Here is a 15482-nt window from a genome sequence, read left to right as displayed (position 1 = left end):
CCCATCCTGGTGTCAGAATTTTTTTAAAGCCTCTCATTATTTTACTGCATAGCCAGGGTTGAGAACTGCTATCCTAAGTAGAGTCTAGTTATGTTTTAGACTTAAGTTAAATATCACTTCCTCAGGGATCCCTTTCCTCATCAGCCCTAGCCTAGGTCAAGTCCCCTTGTTATATATCCTCCAAGCAAGCACCCAGTACTTATCCTGTTTGGCGCTTAACAATTGGGCCATTATTTGTTTCAAGTCTGCCTTTCCTTGTTGACTACCTGCTGTGTGAGGGGAGACACATTTCTGCCCTTTTCACTAAATTGTTGAAGTCTGCCGTGTTCAAATTGTTGAACCTGCCTTGTTAAAATTGTTGAAGTCTAGTTCAACAATGCACTAAGTGGTACACAGTTCGTGCTCAGTAAAAACATCTTGAATGAATGATCTCCTTTACTCAGCCAGGAGTGTGTGACCAAGGCTCTCATTCATGAATCTGCTAAGAGACCTTTTGCAGGTGAGACCTTAAAGTACACCACATACATACTTACAGGACTATGGCTTTAGATCAGCTCATAGTTCGCACAGTTTTACTGTTTCATCTTCATGTATCACAGCAGTTCAGCATGTCCATCATCACCATTACAACCCTGTGTGGTGGACACTACAAGTCCCATCTTGTAATTGGAAAAAAGTTGAATAACTTGCCCAGGTCTCTCTACCCTACTCTCTGGGCCCCTTTACAAACAATTACAAATAAGGAAAATCCCTTTCAACAGGATACGTTCCCAGGGTACCTGTTTGTGCTGAGCTTTTATTTTTGGCTTGACAGCAGGCTGGTGGCTGCTTGCAGGGGATTTTCTGGGGGTCTCCAGTTACAGCAGCCAGGACCTTCTACAGACTTCCGGCCTTTCTAAACTGTTACAGGGTGCAGGCATCATCGGATGCCACAAATACTATACCTTTCAAAGCCACTAAATTCACTGTGCCGCGCATATCCTGGGGAGAGGCAGCTGTGTGTGTGGGAGGGTGAGGGGACCGGGAGAGTGTAAGTAGAGTCCTCCAGATGAACCCCAGTCTTAATCTGGGCTAGGCAAGAGGACCATCCCTTCACCGCTCCCATCCTAAATCCTAGGTTCCAACATTTACAGGCCCCTGGGTTGGACACCGACTTAGAGAGAGCATCCTGGATTCAGGCCTGGGTGGCTTGAATTGAGCCTCAGAAGAGCCGCGTCTGGAGTGGGCTCTCGACACCCAGGGCAAGTGGGGGCGGCAGAGCCCTCTCCTCGGTCGGCACAGCAGCCTCTGCCGCGGTCCCGGCCTGCGACGCGCCCAGTCTTAGCCTCCCGGCCTCCGGTGTCTGCTGAGTGTCTGGCGGGAGAGGCGAAAGGAGCGCGCTACCGGGAGGCGCGGGCAGCGGGGACTGGTCTCCTCTCGGGCCAGGGCCTCCGGGGCAGCCGTCTCCAGCGTGCATTCTTGGTGCAGGTGAAACAGCTTTCTGCTCCGGCAGGGCTTCACCGGTCGCGGGCGAGGTTAATCTCGGATCTAAACCTCGCAACCGCAGAGCGGGCTAAAACCGCTACTCCACCTCTTCCCATTTCTCTCCTCCCCACCTCTTCCCATTTCTCTCCTCCCCACCTCTTCCCATTTCTCTCCTCCCCACCTCAAGACAAAAAGTCCCAGGCCGGGCAGGACCCGATCACCTCTGCCTCCTCCCACTGCGCTAATCCTGCGAGCGAGAGGCCCCGCACCGAGGCGGAGGCTGGCAAAGGGGAGTGGAAAGGGAGGATGGATGGGGCTGGGGGGTGGGGTGGTGATGAGGGCGATGAAGGAGGGGGTGTCATTTTCTTTTTCTTTCTTTTTTTTAAAAAAGTATTTCTCTCGCGAGAAACCGCTGCGCGGACGATACTTGAAGAGGTGGGGAAAGGAGGGGGCTGCGGGAGCCGCGGCAGAGACTGTGGGTGCCACGAGCGGACAGGCGGCCACAGCTGGGACAGCTGCGAGCGGAGCCGAGCAGTGGCTGTAGCGGCCACGACCGGGAACAGCCGCCGCCGCCTCCTCGGGAGTCGGAGCCGCCGCTTCTCCAGTGGGTGCAGCCGGGGTCCCGACGGGGGTCGGGCGGCCACCGGGGCTGGAGCTGCGGCCACGGAGGCTTTTGCGTTTGCGCCGCGCCGCGCCGAGGGCAGGGACAGGGACTGGGGTGAGGGGCTGTCCCGGAACGTCCACAGCTGGCGCTGGCCCTCCCCTGCCTGACAGCTTCCTGGCCCGGGGCTCTTGGTGCCGGGCTCCGCGTCAGATGTTCGGGGGGCGGTGGCAGCGCCCGGAGTCGGCGGGGACGGCGCGGCGGGCTTCCAGCCTGGCGGAGAGGGCAGACTGAGGAGTCGGGCGTTCAGAGAGCGCATCGCGCGCAATTCGTGCCACTAAAAAAATAAACCCAGAGAGCTTGCCCGGGGCTTAGGACCGCTGGGGATATGGGTACTTTGCGCTGCGCTCTTCTGGCGGGGCCCGGGAGGCCGAGGGATCGGCCGGGGCTGCTGCCGCCGGGGGCCTGGGCTTTCCAGCCAGCTGTGGACCAAACGGTCTTCCCTTACCCAAATTAACTGCGCCACGCGCAGGCGGCGCACGGGTTGGGCTCGGGAATGGGGACCGCGAGGCTTCAGCATCCCGATGCCCTGAAAGTCTCCCCGCCTCGGGGATTTGTCTCTGTGTTGCAGCTGGCAGGGGCCGCCTGAAGTGGGAGCAGCGCCTGGAGAAGGCGGGAGGAGCCCGGCCCGGGGGACGGGCGGCGGGAGAGCGGGACCCCGGCGGCGCGGTGCGCTTCAGGGCGCAGCGGCGGCCGCAGACCGAGCCCCGGGCGCGGCAAGAGGCGGCGGGAGTCGGTGGCGGCTCGGCATCATGCGTCGAGGGGGCCTGCTGGAGATCGTCCTGGGATTTACCGTGCTTTTAGCGTCCTACACGAGCCATGGGGCGGACGCCAATTTGGAGGCTGGGAACGTGAAGGAAACCAGAGCCAGTCGGGCCAAGAGAAGAGGCGGCGGAGGACACGACGCGCTTAAAGGGTAAAGGAACCGGTTCCCTCCTTTGGTGTGGGTCTCTCAAGTTTCAAGATCCAGAACAACGGGCAGGATGACTCTCCCTGTGGAAGACTCCTTGGCAAGACCTCCTGGAGGCACCTTAGAGATGCTAGGGTTGTTTAGTCCCCACCCCGTTCGTGGTTAAACTACCTTGCCCCTACTCCCAGAGATTTCTGCCCCAAAGGAGAGGACATGATTAAAAGGAATCTTGGGCCATTGTTGAGGCAAATTTTGGGAGGCGAGAAGAGTTCCTTGGGGAAGAAGGGGAGGAGTTGCGAGTGGGATAAGAGGAGAAGTCCATTCCTTTCCCTGCAATATCAATTCTGGTTGTTTCTAGAGGAAAGTACTTTCCTCGGGGTCATCTTGGTAGATGCTGTATTTGAAAGGGGGTAAGGAAAGGAAGGGATTCCCATGACAGTCAGAGGAGAAATCACACAGCAGTTGACTCTTCCGTAAATTATGCTTATTAAAATTACGGATTGGGTTTTCTGGGCAATGCTTCCTTTACATGTCTACACTGGAAGCAGAACAGGGCAAGTGGTTCTGAGAACTGGTTTTTTGGGTTGTGTGGGGCTCTCCGTTTCACTGCAGCAGTAAGGCCGCTGTGGCCGGCCTTAAGGGGGTATTTTTAACTAGTGGTGTTTGTGTTGTGTACATGCAATTGACCATTTCACGGGCTTCCCTTGCCGCTATTATAGATGTTTCAGCCGGAAACATTTTAATTAGGCTTGACTAAGGGTTGTCACTTTCCTGTATTGAAGGACAGTGGGAATACATTTCCTTTAAGAGAAATTTGTCTGCAGTTGTTTAAGTTAAAGCCTCCATGGAAACAGCAGGATGGACTGTCAATGACCCCTTTTGTCTTCTTGGAGGAGCCTGTTAAATAAACTCAGACAGTATATATAGGAAGATTTTGTATTAAACTCTTACCATTCTCGCTGATGCTCTTTTCCTGAGTGGTTCTGTAGCTTTATTATATAGCTCTGGGTCACCAAGTGATGGTATCCACTTGGATATGTGGCTGATCATGTCACTTACTCTTTTTTTGTTATGAGGTGTTACAGTCATGTATATGTAGCAAAATTTGTGTTTGTATGGCCCAGATATGAGAAGAAAAAGTAAACTCACCAGACCAGTTTTTGACTCCTAGTCTGGAGTAAGGACAGGATGATTGTAAGAGCCAAGCACTTAGGCTGCGATAAAATAGCACAGAAAATAGTTATGATTAATTCGGTTCCATCTTGGCCTTTGTGGAAAATAAACCCAGAATTCCGATAATGTTGGAAGGAAGTTTGCTTATCATGGTAAGCCTGACCCTGATCAGACAGCAGATGTTTATTGCCCTGTGTGCAAGGCACATGGCAAGTTCAGTAAGTAGACTGAGGCTCTGATTTTCATATGTTCTCAAGAGGACTTCATTTAGTCCAGTATTTTTCCTTCAAAAAATACATTTCTCCTACATCATAATATCTTAATATCTATTCTGATAGGATTGCTCCTATATATAAAGGATGTAGGGGTTTAATTCTGTGGCTGAAGATCTGCAGGGAGGTGTGAGGCCTGGTCAGACATTTGTCTCATTTCTCTGGGCTGTCACCAACTAGTGTGTTCCCTTGGGAGGCACAGACTGAATGTGAAAAAAGAAACTAAGCTTTACTTTGTTGCTTAACAGGATGCCACACTTTTACTCACACTTGTGCTTTTTCTCTCTGGTTTTACATTTGTTTGTTATTATAGGGAGATACCTCTCTGTGCTCCTCACAGTATTTGATCATTAACACAGACCTTATCCTATTGTAAACTATTTATAAAGCCTTCCTAAAAACAGGGTATTAATAGAATTGTAATTATGTGTGTTCCTAATTCTCATGTTAACTATAAGATTTTATAATAAGAGAGATATATATATATACACACACACACACACACGGGGGTGAAAATAATAATTTAGAAATATATACAATTAAAAGTATTTCCCTGCCACCTTTCAGAGACCATTTTCTTGTGTATTTTTCTATAAATCTTTTAGGCATATGTATACATGTACAAATAAACACAAATATATATGTATACATACATATGTGTGTGTATCCTTTTTAATACATGGAATATACTGTACATGCAATATTCTGAACTTTACTTACTTTTTATGTATCTTTAATTCATCCATCTGTTAACTCATATGGATCTACCTCATTCATTTTCTTTCTTTTTTTTTGAGACACAGTCTTGCTCTGTTGCCCAGGCTGGAGAGTAATGGTGCAGTCTTGGCTTACTGCCTCCACCTTCCCGGCTCAAGCGATTCTCCTGCCTCAGCCTCCAGAGTAGCTGGGATTACAGGTGCGTGCCACGAAGCCCGGCTAATTTTTTGTATTTTTAGTAGAGATGGGGTTTCGTCATGTTGGCCAGGATGGTCTCAAACTCTTGGCGATCCACCCACCTCTGCCTCTCCAAGTGCTGGGATTACAGGCTTGAGCCACCGCACCCGACCCCATTTTCTTGTTGTATAGAACCTCATTATGTCACTGGAACAGTTCCCTAGTGATGGCTTTTTAGATTACATTGAGTCTTTTGCTATTACCAACTTTCTTCTGCATACCTGTGTTTACATACACGTGTTTATATGTGGTATATATTAGTAAAAATAGAATTGCTGGATCAAAGGCTTTCCCATAGATTTTAAACAAACCCCAATTCTTATGTTAAATTTGAATAACATTTTAAATTTATTCCCTCTGCTTATTGCCATTACAGTCTCATGAATAAATCCTTTAACGGTGCCCTGCTGTATAAATCATCAGAAAAAGCAGTTATGTACTACATTTTTGCAGTTATTGCTTAAAATTTCTGTTTCTGTCCGTTAAAATATTACCGGCTTCAAAACTCACCTCTTTGACTACAGTGAAACCTGTTTACCATTCTGATTGGAGATGCACAGTTTATGAAGTGAAAGTGATTTGTAACCCCTGAGTCTGCCTGATGCCCAGTTGGTGGCAGCAACTTGCAGCACCTCACTAATCTTTCCTCTAGTTAAAAGGTGCTTTAAACTCATCAGTATCTGCTGTGCACTGGTTCCTTCTCCCCAGCAAATACTGCCTTCTTGTTCTTCTCTGATGTGGCAGGTGACTACAAAATCCGCCTTGTTATTCTTAAAATGCATATATATTCCTTTCTTGTCAGCTCCCTCTCTTCCTAGATTAGAAAGCTGCCTCATTTTCTGCTCACTGGATGTGCAGTCCCAGCTTGTCTTCCTCTTCTCCCACCCTGTTGCAGGTGTTCTTTTTTTTTTTTCTTCTCTCCCCACTGGGCAGCAAAAGTTGTTCCACAGTGGAAATTTAGGCATCCTCAAGTTTCTTCCCAGCTTCTGCTGTGTTTTCTTAGAGTAAATTGCCAATTTCTGTTTTTACAGGAAATCCTTTTTTAAAAATGGAATCAGTGTGGTCCCCATCCACTCTGCAAAAATTGCATTTTTATCTATTTTCAAATGAGAATTGTTCAGGTTTCAAAACCACGTGAAATAATAAATGTATAGTAGTTTTCTTTTCCTTGGGCGTTGCTTGATATGTGAAATGGGCTTATGAAAAATAATAAAATCATAATTTTTTTTCAATTCATAGGAATTTTTCTCAGCTAAACTCTAAACGGTGATTAGGCAAAAAATGTGGGAGACAGTCCAAAAAAAAAAAAACTCAACTGTACTTGAATAGCAGTAGTTATGCACCATTTATTTATGATTGCCTTATTGCTTTAGCTCCCAAGTAAGGATATATTACTGTTCCCTGTCAAAGGGAAAAGTTCTTCACAGTGAGATCTCCTTTCCCGAACCTTGGAGAAGATGGATTGAGACTTCTGCCCTTGTCGTGTGGTTTATAGGTACATGAGACCAGTTGTATTTGACACAATTTGTCCCCTTGTGTGTGATTCCTTTTGGTCTTTGTTTATTTGTTTATTTTTTTCCAGAGGTCTTGTTGCCAGAAAAATACACATGGAACAGTTCATACCCATGGTAGATTATGTGATGGCAAACTCCAAGGGATTAGTTACATAGAAGTCTGTTATTAAAATAAAGAACTGTAATAGGGAATACAGAAAAGGTTCTGTAGACTTTATAAAGTCCATTTTACTTTATAAAGGGGACTTTAAGACTTCACCTGAAGTCAGATGGGCTAATAATTAAATATGGGGAAAGACTCCTGCAGGGGTATGGTTTACATTTATTGAAAAGATTAAGCTAAAATATTGGGACACAATTTTTTCTTAGAAAAGGGTATAGTGTTCTTAAATAGAAGATTTCAGCAATTCCACACATGAAACAAGAAGGTAGAGGCAAAATATTTATTTACGTGACTCATTTTGTAACATTGAGGACATAGAGGTTGTTTATAAAAATGTGTAAGTTGGTAATACAAATTAATTAAAACACACATCAGCCTATGGTGAAATGAGATGAGAGCTGATGGAAATGGAGTACAGACTTCCCTTCAACCTTATTTGGAATTTTAAAGAATATTAAAATGTTCCTTTATTGTCTTGTGTAGCACATACTTTAAAAATTATAGTATTATACTGATGACTGTAATCAGGCAAAATACTAAAAAATTATTAGAGTATTCATGTACTAGTTTGTTGGCTTTTTCTTCCAATAAGCCAATCAGCCTAACCACTTTGGGAATTTTAGCTTTATTTTCAATGTGAAAATAAGATTTTACAAATGTTTTCTTGAAAGAGAAATACATTCTTTTAACAATTTCTTTGTTTTTAAACACAAACCCAGCAAATGGGCCTGCTTAAGCAACTTAGAATTTTTTCCCATGAGATTCTTTGAAGAAACCGACATCGATAATATATCAGGCTTGAGTTATGTGGCCTAACTCAGGCACATGATAGTTTAGTGTTTCATGATTGTTCAAGTCGATTTTCTCATTAGATAGTTAAATCATCAAAGACAAGAATCCTATTATAAGCATTTTACCGCTAACTCATCATTAAGTGGGGTTTCAAAAAGTTCATTAATTCAAGAAGGCTTGATTGAATGCCAGCTTGAGTTTAGTTCTGTGGAATGCCAGAGACATACACCCCATAACCCTGGGGGTACTTCAGGAACCATGAGTGCACAGAAGGGTAGCGTCCCTGGAAAGGGGGTCTGGTATTAAGTCTAAACAAATACATAATAACAATTGCAGCCATGGTAGATAACATTTAGATAACATCTATATGCTAAGCACTGTTCTTACTGTTTTGCGTATGATAATTCATTGAATCCTCATAGCCACTCTACAAGCTGGGTGCTTTCATAAGTTTCCCTTCACAGATGGGAGAGCCGAGGTATGCAGAGGTTAAGTTCTAAAGACAAAACTTAACGTTAACTTTTCTTTCTCCATTAATTTTAGTTATGGTTTTGGTTTTTCATTCCACCAGACAAAAATGCAGGCCCAAGACATTGGTAAAATTCCACTTAAAATTCCTAATATTCTTTCATGCTAGTTCACAAATCCTAAGTATGGTTAATCACATAGTATTATTTAGTCCAACAAGAAACTTTCTGCAAAGACATTAATAAAACAGAAAGAATCATAGGATGTTAAAGCCAGCGGGACTTAGGACAGCGTGTGTATTGTATTTTAATATTAGACTTTGACTTGTGTGAGGGTGGTAGGTAACCATTGCAGGCAGCCTGCTGGGCGTTGTGTGGGCTTCTGAGCTGGAGGCATTGCTGTTTATGTTGTTCAGAATCCTCTTGCTGTCATGTCCCCTGTGAGAAATCTCTCTCTGAATAGGGTTGCAAGAAGTATTTCTCTTTCCAGTGGAAATTGGTATGTGTCTTAAATTGTGACCAGTCATATGAGTTATTTAATTATTTCTTTTTCATTTTTTACCTTGGTTGCCTGTAAGCTCAGCCCAATTTTTTACATTAAATTGCAGCCATAATGGTAAAAAAAAAAAGAGCTCTGATGTATCACTTATGATTGTACTTTGCAAATACTAATTCCCTTAAAACATAAATCCTTTATGAGGAAAATTAAGCTTATTTATTCATTTAATTGATGAAGAAACAAGGGATGCAGAGTTTCAGTAATTACTCCAGGGACATAAACTAGTAAGTGGTAGAGTTGGGAAATCTAGCTTCATAGCTGGAGCTCTTAATCTTAATATTTTACTGCTTTACAGTTCTAATAAATCTTGTAGCTGGTAAATTTTTCTCTTCCATACCTTTTATACCTTCATTTCCCAAGAATCTTCTCCCACCATTGCTATGTGGAAAGACTCAACATTTATTGATGGCAGATGCTGTTATAAGCCAAGGGAAGCATCACTGTGGGAATGGGATTGATCAGAAGTGACTTTACAGTGAAAGTCTATTAGGGCTGGGCATGGTGGCTCATTCCTGTAATCCCAGTGCTTTGGGAGGCTGAGGCAGGAGGATCACTTGAGCCCAGGGGGTTGAGGCTGCAGTGAGCTATGATCATGCCACTGCACTCTAGCCTGGGCGACAGAGCAGGAGCCTGTCTAAAAAAAAAAAAAAAAAAAAAAAAAAAAAAAGGTTTATCAGTGGTCAACAAACTGAAGACCAAGCTCACTTTTTTTGAAAATAGAGTTTTATTGAAACAAATCCATGCCTGTTTATTTACTTATTATGTATGGCTGCTTTCTCCCTACAGCAGCAGAGTGGAGTAGTTGCAACAGAGACAGTATGGCCCACAAAACTGAAACATTTACTCTTTGGTCCTTTACAGAAAAAGTTTAACAATCTCTGATCGACGTGATAAAAAGTGACTGTCTACTAGGAGTGAGAACTCCTTGAAGGCAGAGATCTTGCTTGTTTTATTTATCTCTAGGAACATCTAGGAACTGGGTATGTGGCACGTGTTCAGTAGAATAGTTTTTGATGGTTGAACTCTGGGCAATTTTGATGAGCTGATTAACTGGATATGGTTAATTATATAAACTAGAGCTTGGAGTAAGTATAGCTGAGAAATAAAGGAATGATGAGTGAAAAATACATCAAGGGAAAGGGATATGAAGTGTCTGAGGTCTTAGGACATTGACTGCAGTTGGGCAGGGTTGGCACGGCATGGTTCCAAGTGACATGGTTTGTAGTGTAGTCTATGAAACGAGTGCCCTCTGGAGCTGTGCAGTTTGCAACCTTGAGCAATCTTGTGAGCCCGTACATAGGTGGCAACGTTGTTAGGGAAAGGAGAGGGACTAGTGGAAACATAAATGTCACTGATTGTTGTGAAAGGCAAGGACGGGGAGCCAGTAAAGGATTTTAAGATAGGAACATGATCAGATCTTTGCCACTGGGTAGAGGTATGAAAAGTAGATGATTAGAGAGAAGAGAGACTGAAGACAGGGAGATTTGGATTTGGGAGGCTAATATAGGAGTCACAGTGAAAGTCCGCGATGGTCTGAGCAAATTCAGTGAAAGGTGTGAAGAAAGAAGAGACTCAGGTGGTTCCAGAGTTAATGCAGACAGTACTTGACTAGTTGCTTGTGAAAGACAAAGGGGAGGAGGACCTAGAATGCTCCCACCTCCATATATATTCAAACTTACCATACACGAAGTCATTGCAGCACCATAAAGAGAAAATAAAGGGAAATGAGATCAGGCCTAGGCCCTCTACTACCACGAAACAAAGTATTTTCATTTGTGAGTGTTTGGGTTATTTTATTGCTACGTAACAAATTGCCCCAGACTTGGTGGCTTAAAACAATAATTTTATTCTTTCTCATGATTCTGCGGCTCAGGAATTTAGACAGGACACAGTGGGGAATCTTGTCTCTGCGCCCCACAATGTCAGTTGGGTTGGAACAGGCAGTATGACTTCTTCACATACGCATCTGGTTCTGTGACCAGGCACTGGCGCCTGCAGCCCTGTTTACTTGGGTGTGGTTTATCTAAATGGACCCACTGAGGAGGGGAATAAAGGAAGCAAAGAGCCACTTGTCTGGCTCTGCTGGGGGCCTTCCAAGTTTTAAAGCTCTCTTGCAGTCTCCTGCCTGAACCTGCCCCCCGGGATGGAGCCATTGAATGTGTTTTTTTTTCAAATGGGGAGACTGAGCCTCAGATGCAGCGACTAGGCCTTGCTCAGAGTGAGTGTCTGTTGGGGCTGGATCTTGAACAGCAGCCTCCTGACCCTGGTCACATGTGTTAATCCCACATATTGACCGTAGGCTAACTCGAAGGGCTGGGGGCTGGCTGGCTGGGGTCACATGGGCTCATATGTCCTCGACATTGCCTGGATTCCTTGATTCTCCTTTATATAGTCTCAGGTTGTCCCCTTTCTGTACGTGGCCTCTCTACATGGTCTTCAGAGCAGCATAGCCAGACTTTTTCCATGGCAGCTCAGGATCTCTCAAGAGCACAAAAGTGGGAACTACCAGACTTTCTTCAAACTTAGCCTGGAATCGCATGACCTGGAATTCCATCCAGGTCATAGGCCTCATCCAGATTGAAGGGCATGGACTATTAAGACCTACCTTTGGATGTGAGGAGCAGCATGTGTCTGCCGGGAGGGGGGAAAGTGGAGCCATCTTTGGAGACCAGCTACCACTGTGAGGCAATAGATCTTTGAGGAGGCCAATCAGATACTTTAAGTTTTAATTCTAACTTGATCAAGTGCAATTGGCTTAGTTCTCTACTGAGGATGCCTCATTGTATTTTGCTGCTGTAACTTCAGAATGAAAAAGCTCCATAAATATGGTGTTTGCATGTTCTGTTAGATTAATGTTAGGGCTTTGTTCTTAGTTTGTCCACAGTTCTGCATTTAAAGAACTCACAACTGTCAGGAATAAAATTAAAGTTCCTAATGAACCAGTATGTTTTGTTTTATTCAAATATGAGAATTTCAAAACATCTAACCATTTTCCATTTGCTTTTAAGAAAATCAGCTTTTAAGATTATACATGAAATAAATTTAATGTGCAATCACTCTAATTTATTGACTTTGGTATGTTTTAACTTTCTTCTGTATGGAATTTTATTTTCAATTTCTATTTATAGCCTCAAATGTATGTATCTGTTGGTGTAATCCACCTCAATTTTTTAAATTAGGGGTTATAACTAATAAGTAAAAATAGGTTGCAATTGCTAATAGAATTGGTGTTGTAATGAGCTGAACTGTACTATTTTTCTTATAAATGGAGTAGCCACATTATCAATAGAATAAAATTGGATTAGGAATATAGTCAAGTTTGCATTGTGGCTGTCTTATACTATATCAAATCCTAGATTTAAATTTCTTGTGACTACCACTTTTTCAACTTAAGTGACTTTTTTTTGGTTGAAGTTATCACTGACTCTATTTATTCAGCTCCCTCAGAGCGGAAGAGAGAAAGCAAAAATCCCTATCTCCACCATTCCCAGCCGGAGATGTATTCCAGACAGCAAGCAGGCTCAGAGTGGGAGAACTGCTCCATTAAACAAGTGGTTTAGTTCAACATTTTGAAGGATTATGAATTCCTAGACCATCAGTCATACTTACATTCAAATATAAGTATCCAAACACATCTAATTCCAAATATAGTACAACCATTTTATGATGTTGGTGTTGGGAGACAGGATTTATGTCTGCCCTACAGACACATTGTCTGCTGTCAAGTTTCATGGTTTTGAACTGAAGTATTGTAATATCTTTATTAATAAAGACAATGTATTCCAGAGGCAGGGTTTCATTGTGTGTGTGTGTGTGTGTGTGTGTGTGTGTGTGTGTGTGTGTTTTGGTTTCTTCTTCTTCCTTTTCCGTTTCTGTTTCTCCTTCTTTGTTGCCATCTTTTCCTTTTCTTCTTTTTCTTCATCGTCATTGTTTCATCTTCTTTTTGTAAGTAATTTCATAAGCTGTGCTGCAAATAAAATAGGGAGAATAGGAATATCAAATGAGAGTTAAAACCTAAAGAAAAGTAAACAAGGTCTAAGTAAAATACAAAATTTTTACCTGGGAACTTTGGGGTGTTCAAAAAGAAAAACAGGGTTAAGGTTTTTGTTAGAGGAAGGAAGGAGAAAGCCTGAGGGAGGCAGGAGGAGAGAGCTGGGAGAAGGTTCTGGAGTGAAAGTCTTGCCAGCCAGTGGACCTAGGCTGGACAGAGCAGACGCTGGGTTTTGAAAGATATTGATGACAACCCCTTCACTCCTGGCAGCATTGGGACCAGGCGACCTGTGGCCTTAATCAGCCTCTTTTAGGGGACAGAGAGCTTACGGAGGAGAGTCAGGACATAAAAGAAAGACACTTGGATGCCAGAAAAGATTCGTATGGAAACATTTAGAGGAACGCAGTGGAAAAGCAGGTTAATCCATTGTCTGGTATGCACCTGTGTATATGGTACTATGTAAAGTTTGATGCATCCTGCTTCCCGTAACTAATGGTTTATTGTGTATCATTTCCCCTGTTCATTCAGTGCTAATTTGTAAGATTGTGTAATCAGACCCTAATAGGTTTGGGCCTTTGATGAATAACTTTTAAAGGACCTTCTTATTTTTAAATGCTTTTATTTTTGCCATTGAAATTATGGCTCATATCTTCTTCCATAGCCAGACCATCCATCTTTAGAAAAATTCATATTACAAATTAGTTATAGGAGGACAGATTTTAGAAATGTATAAATACCGAAACTGAGGCCCAGAGAAGGTCCAGGAACAAGTGCTCGAGGTGCTTGTTTTCCTCTCCGGTTTGTAGGTGTGGAAGCTGAGTCACGTGGTAGCTAGAGCTGACCTAAGACGCGTGTTGTTGGGTAATAGATTGGGCCTCTTTGTCTTCATACCCTCAAGAGGTTGACTGGTATCTGCAATTTCTCTGCTATGCTTGAAATAACCAAACCTTATCAATCCTGGGGGCATGGGTGTTTTTCTTTCTCTCATTTATTTGACCTTAGGCGGTCTGATTAGTCTCTCAGCGGTCAGCCCTGAAGGGGTGATGCTGTAGCAGAGTTTTATGTCCTCAGTACTACCCTGCTCTCAGTGGGAACCTCCACATTAGAAGGGATTGGGTGGGATGGGACTTTTTGAGGGAGGTAGTTGTCAATGAGGGTATCAGTCAGGTGGTTGGAAAAAGAGAAATAGTCTTCTCCAGGAGTCTGAAGCATGACTCCTCCCCCCAACCCTCCACCACACACATACTCACACTTCGAATTGGCAGTCAAAGAGTCAAATGACCTGGGATCAACTAAGGCAGTTCTGGGTCTGTGATTAAGCTTGGTTTCTTGTTGTGTAACTTGCTGGCTTAGTTATCCAAACTATACATTAAGAGTTCATGTAATAAACATGCTAAACAAAGAAAAAAATTCTTAAATTCTTGTGTTTTCTTCCATATCATCTCCCCTAGTAATACTGTAAAACATCTGCCTACTCCAAGCGACAATTACGTTTTGAGCATTAGCTGTGTTTGAATAGGACCCAATGCTTCATTTTCAGAATGAACACCCTGTCTTGGGCTTGTTGATATTATTATCTTTTTTTCCAATGATTCTAGGCAGAACTGCTATTTGGAATATCTTTCTCTCCCTTTACTGATGGGGTTAATGTCTGAGGAGATGTAGGCAAGTGCTTTTCAGTGAAGGACTTGATGTGCAGCCTTTAAGTAGACAAATAGTTTTTTAATCTTTCATGGACTGCTGGTGCTTCACACCCCAGAGTTGAGGCCACTGACCTCAAGTTTGCAAATTTTATATCCCATTACCACCCTGTGAACTCTGTACTCCCCAGGGTCACATAGTCGATGTTTTAGCTGGAATCTGAGAAAGTGCCTGAACGTTTCCTGAAGAGTTGGCTAGGAATGTTTGGCAGTTTGGTCATAAAAACCCAGAGCTAGTGGCTGGGGTATATGTTGTAATTACCTCACACTATTTCCTATTTGAGCCTGGCTGTGGGTAGTGGGGTAGACTGTTATTGATTGTGGGACCATATTTTAAAGGACCAAGGAGTCATATTCAATGATCACTAATAACCATTGGCCACACTTTCAGGGAGGTTTGGAAGTGTGGAAATAGACACGCTTTGGGTCAAATCCTGGCTCCACCACCTACTAGGAGGAAACCTCAGATGAGTGATTTGACCTCTCTGGGCCTCAGTTTCTTCACTTGTAAATGCGATTAAATTACTCATCTTTCTGTGTTGTCCTAAGATTTAATGGGATGGTACATTTCAAGTTCTTAGTACTGTGCCTGACATGTTTAGCTATGATGTTAAGAATGATTATAATGCTGTTACAGATAAGGAAAATGAGGCAGAGAGTCATCCAAAGAGGCTGTTTTTTATGGCTAAAGCAAAAATCTAGATAATCATTCCTATCTGGATACCACAGTCTCCACTTTCTTGTTATAGACATGATTATATTAAGAAACAGGATGCAAACCTGAATTTTAAAATGTTCAAAAGTGTAATTTTAATGGACTTACTGTATCTGCGGAGATCTGGTTATACTTAAAGGCAGTTTG

The 15482-nt window shown here is 43.3% G+C and overlaps 1 protein-coding gene across 2 annotated transcripts in view; it reads left to right on the top strand.

Moving 5' to 3' along the window:
• Positions 1 to 1909: 1909 nt before the first annotated feature.
• FBN1 (fibrillin 1) overlaps positions 1910 to 15482 on the top strand; it is a 235403-nt gene continuing 221830 nt past the window's right edge. Inside the window, exons 1-3 of one of the 2 annotated variants that reach the window (XM_054450929.2) lie at positions 1910 to 2068; positions 2697 to 3041; positions 4547 to 4749. In XM_054450929.2, coding sequence (XP_054306904.1) covers positions 2878 to 3041; positions 4547 to 4613 — 231 coding nt within the window. In that variant the 5' untranslated portion in view covers positions 1910 to 2068; positions 2697 to 2877 and the 3' untranslated portion in view covers positions 4614 to 4749. Of the gene's footprint in view, positions 2069 to 2696; positions 3042 to 4546; positions 4750 to 15482 lie in introns of those variants that run through there. The other variant, XM_054450928.2, reaches the window with a different exon arrangement.

This window comes from Pongo pygmaeus, chromosome 16 (genome assembly GCF_028885625.2).
Source record: "Pongo pygmaeus isolate AG05252 chromosome 16, NHGRI_mPonPyg2-v2.0_pri, whole genome shotgun sequence".
Taxonomy (NCBI): domain Eukaryota; kingdom Metazoa; phylum Chordata; class Mammalia; order Primates; family Hominidae; genus Pongo; species Pongo pygmaeus.
Note: the sequence above shows the minus strand (reverse complement) of the source record. Positions and strands in the feature narration are given on the sequence as shown.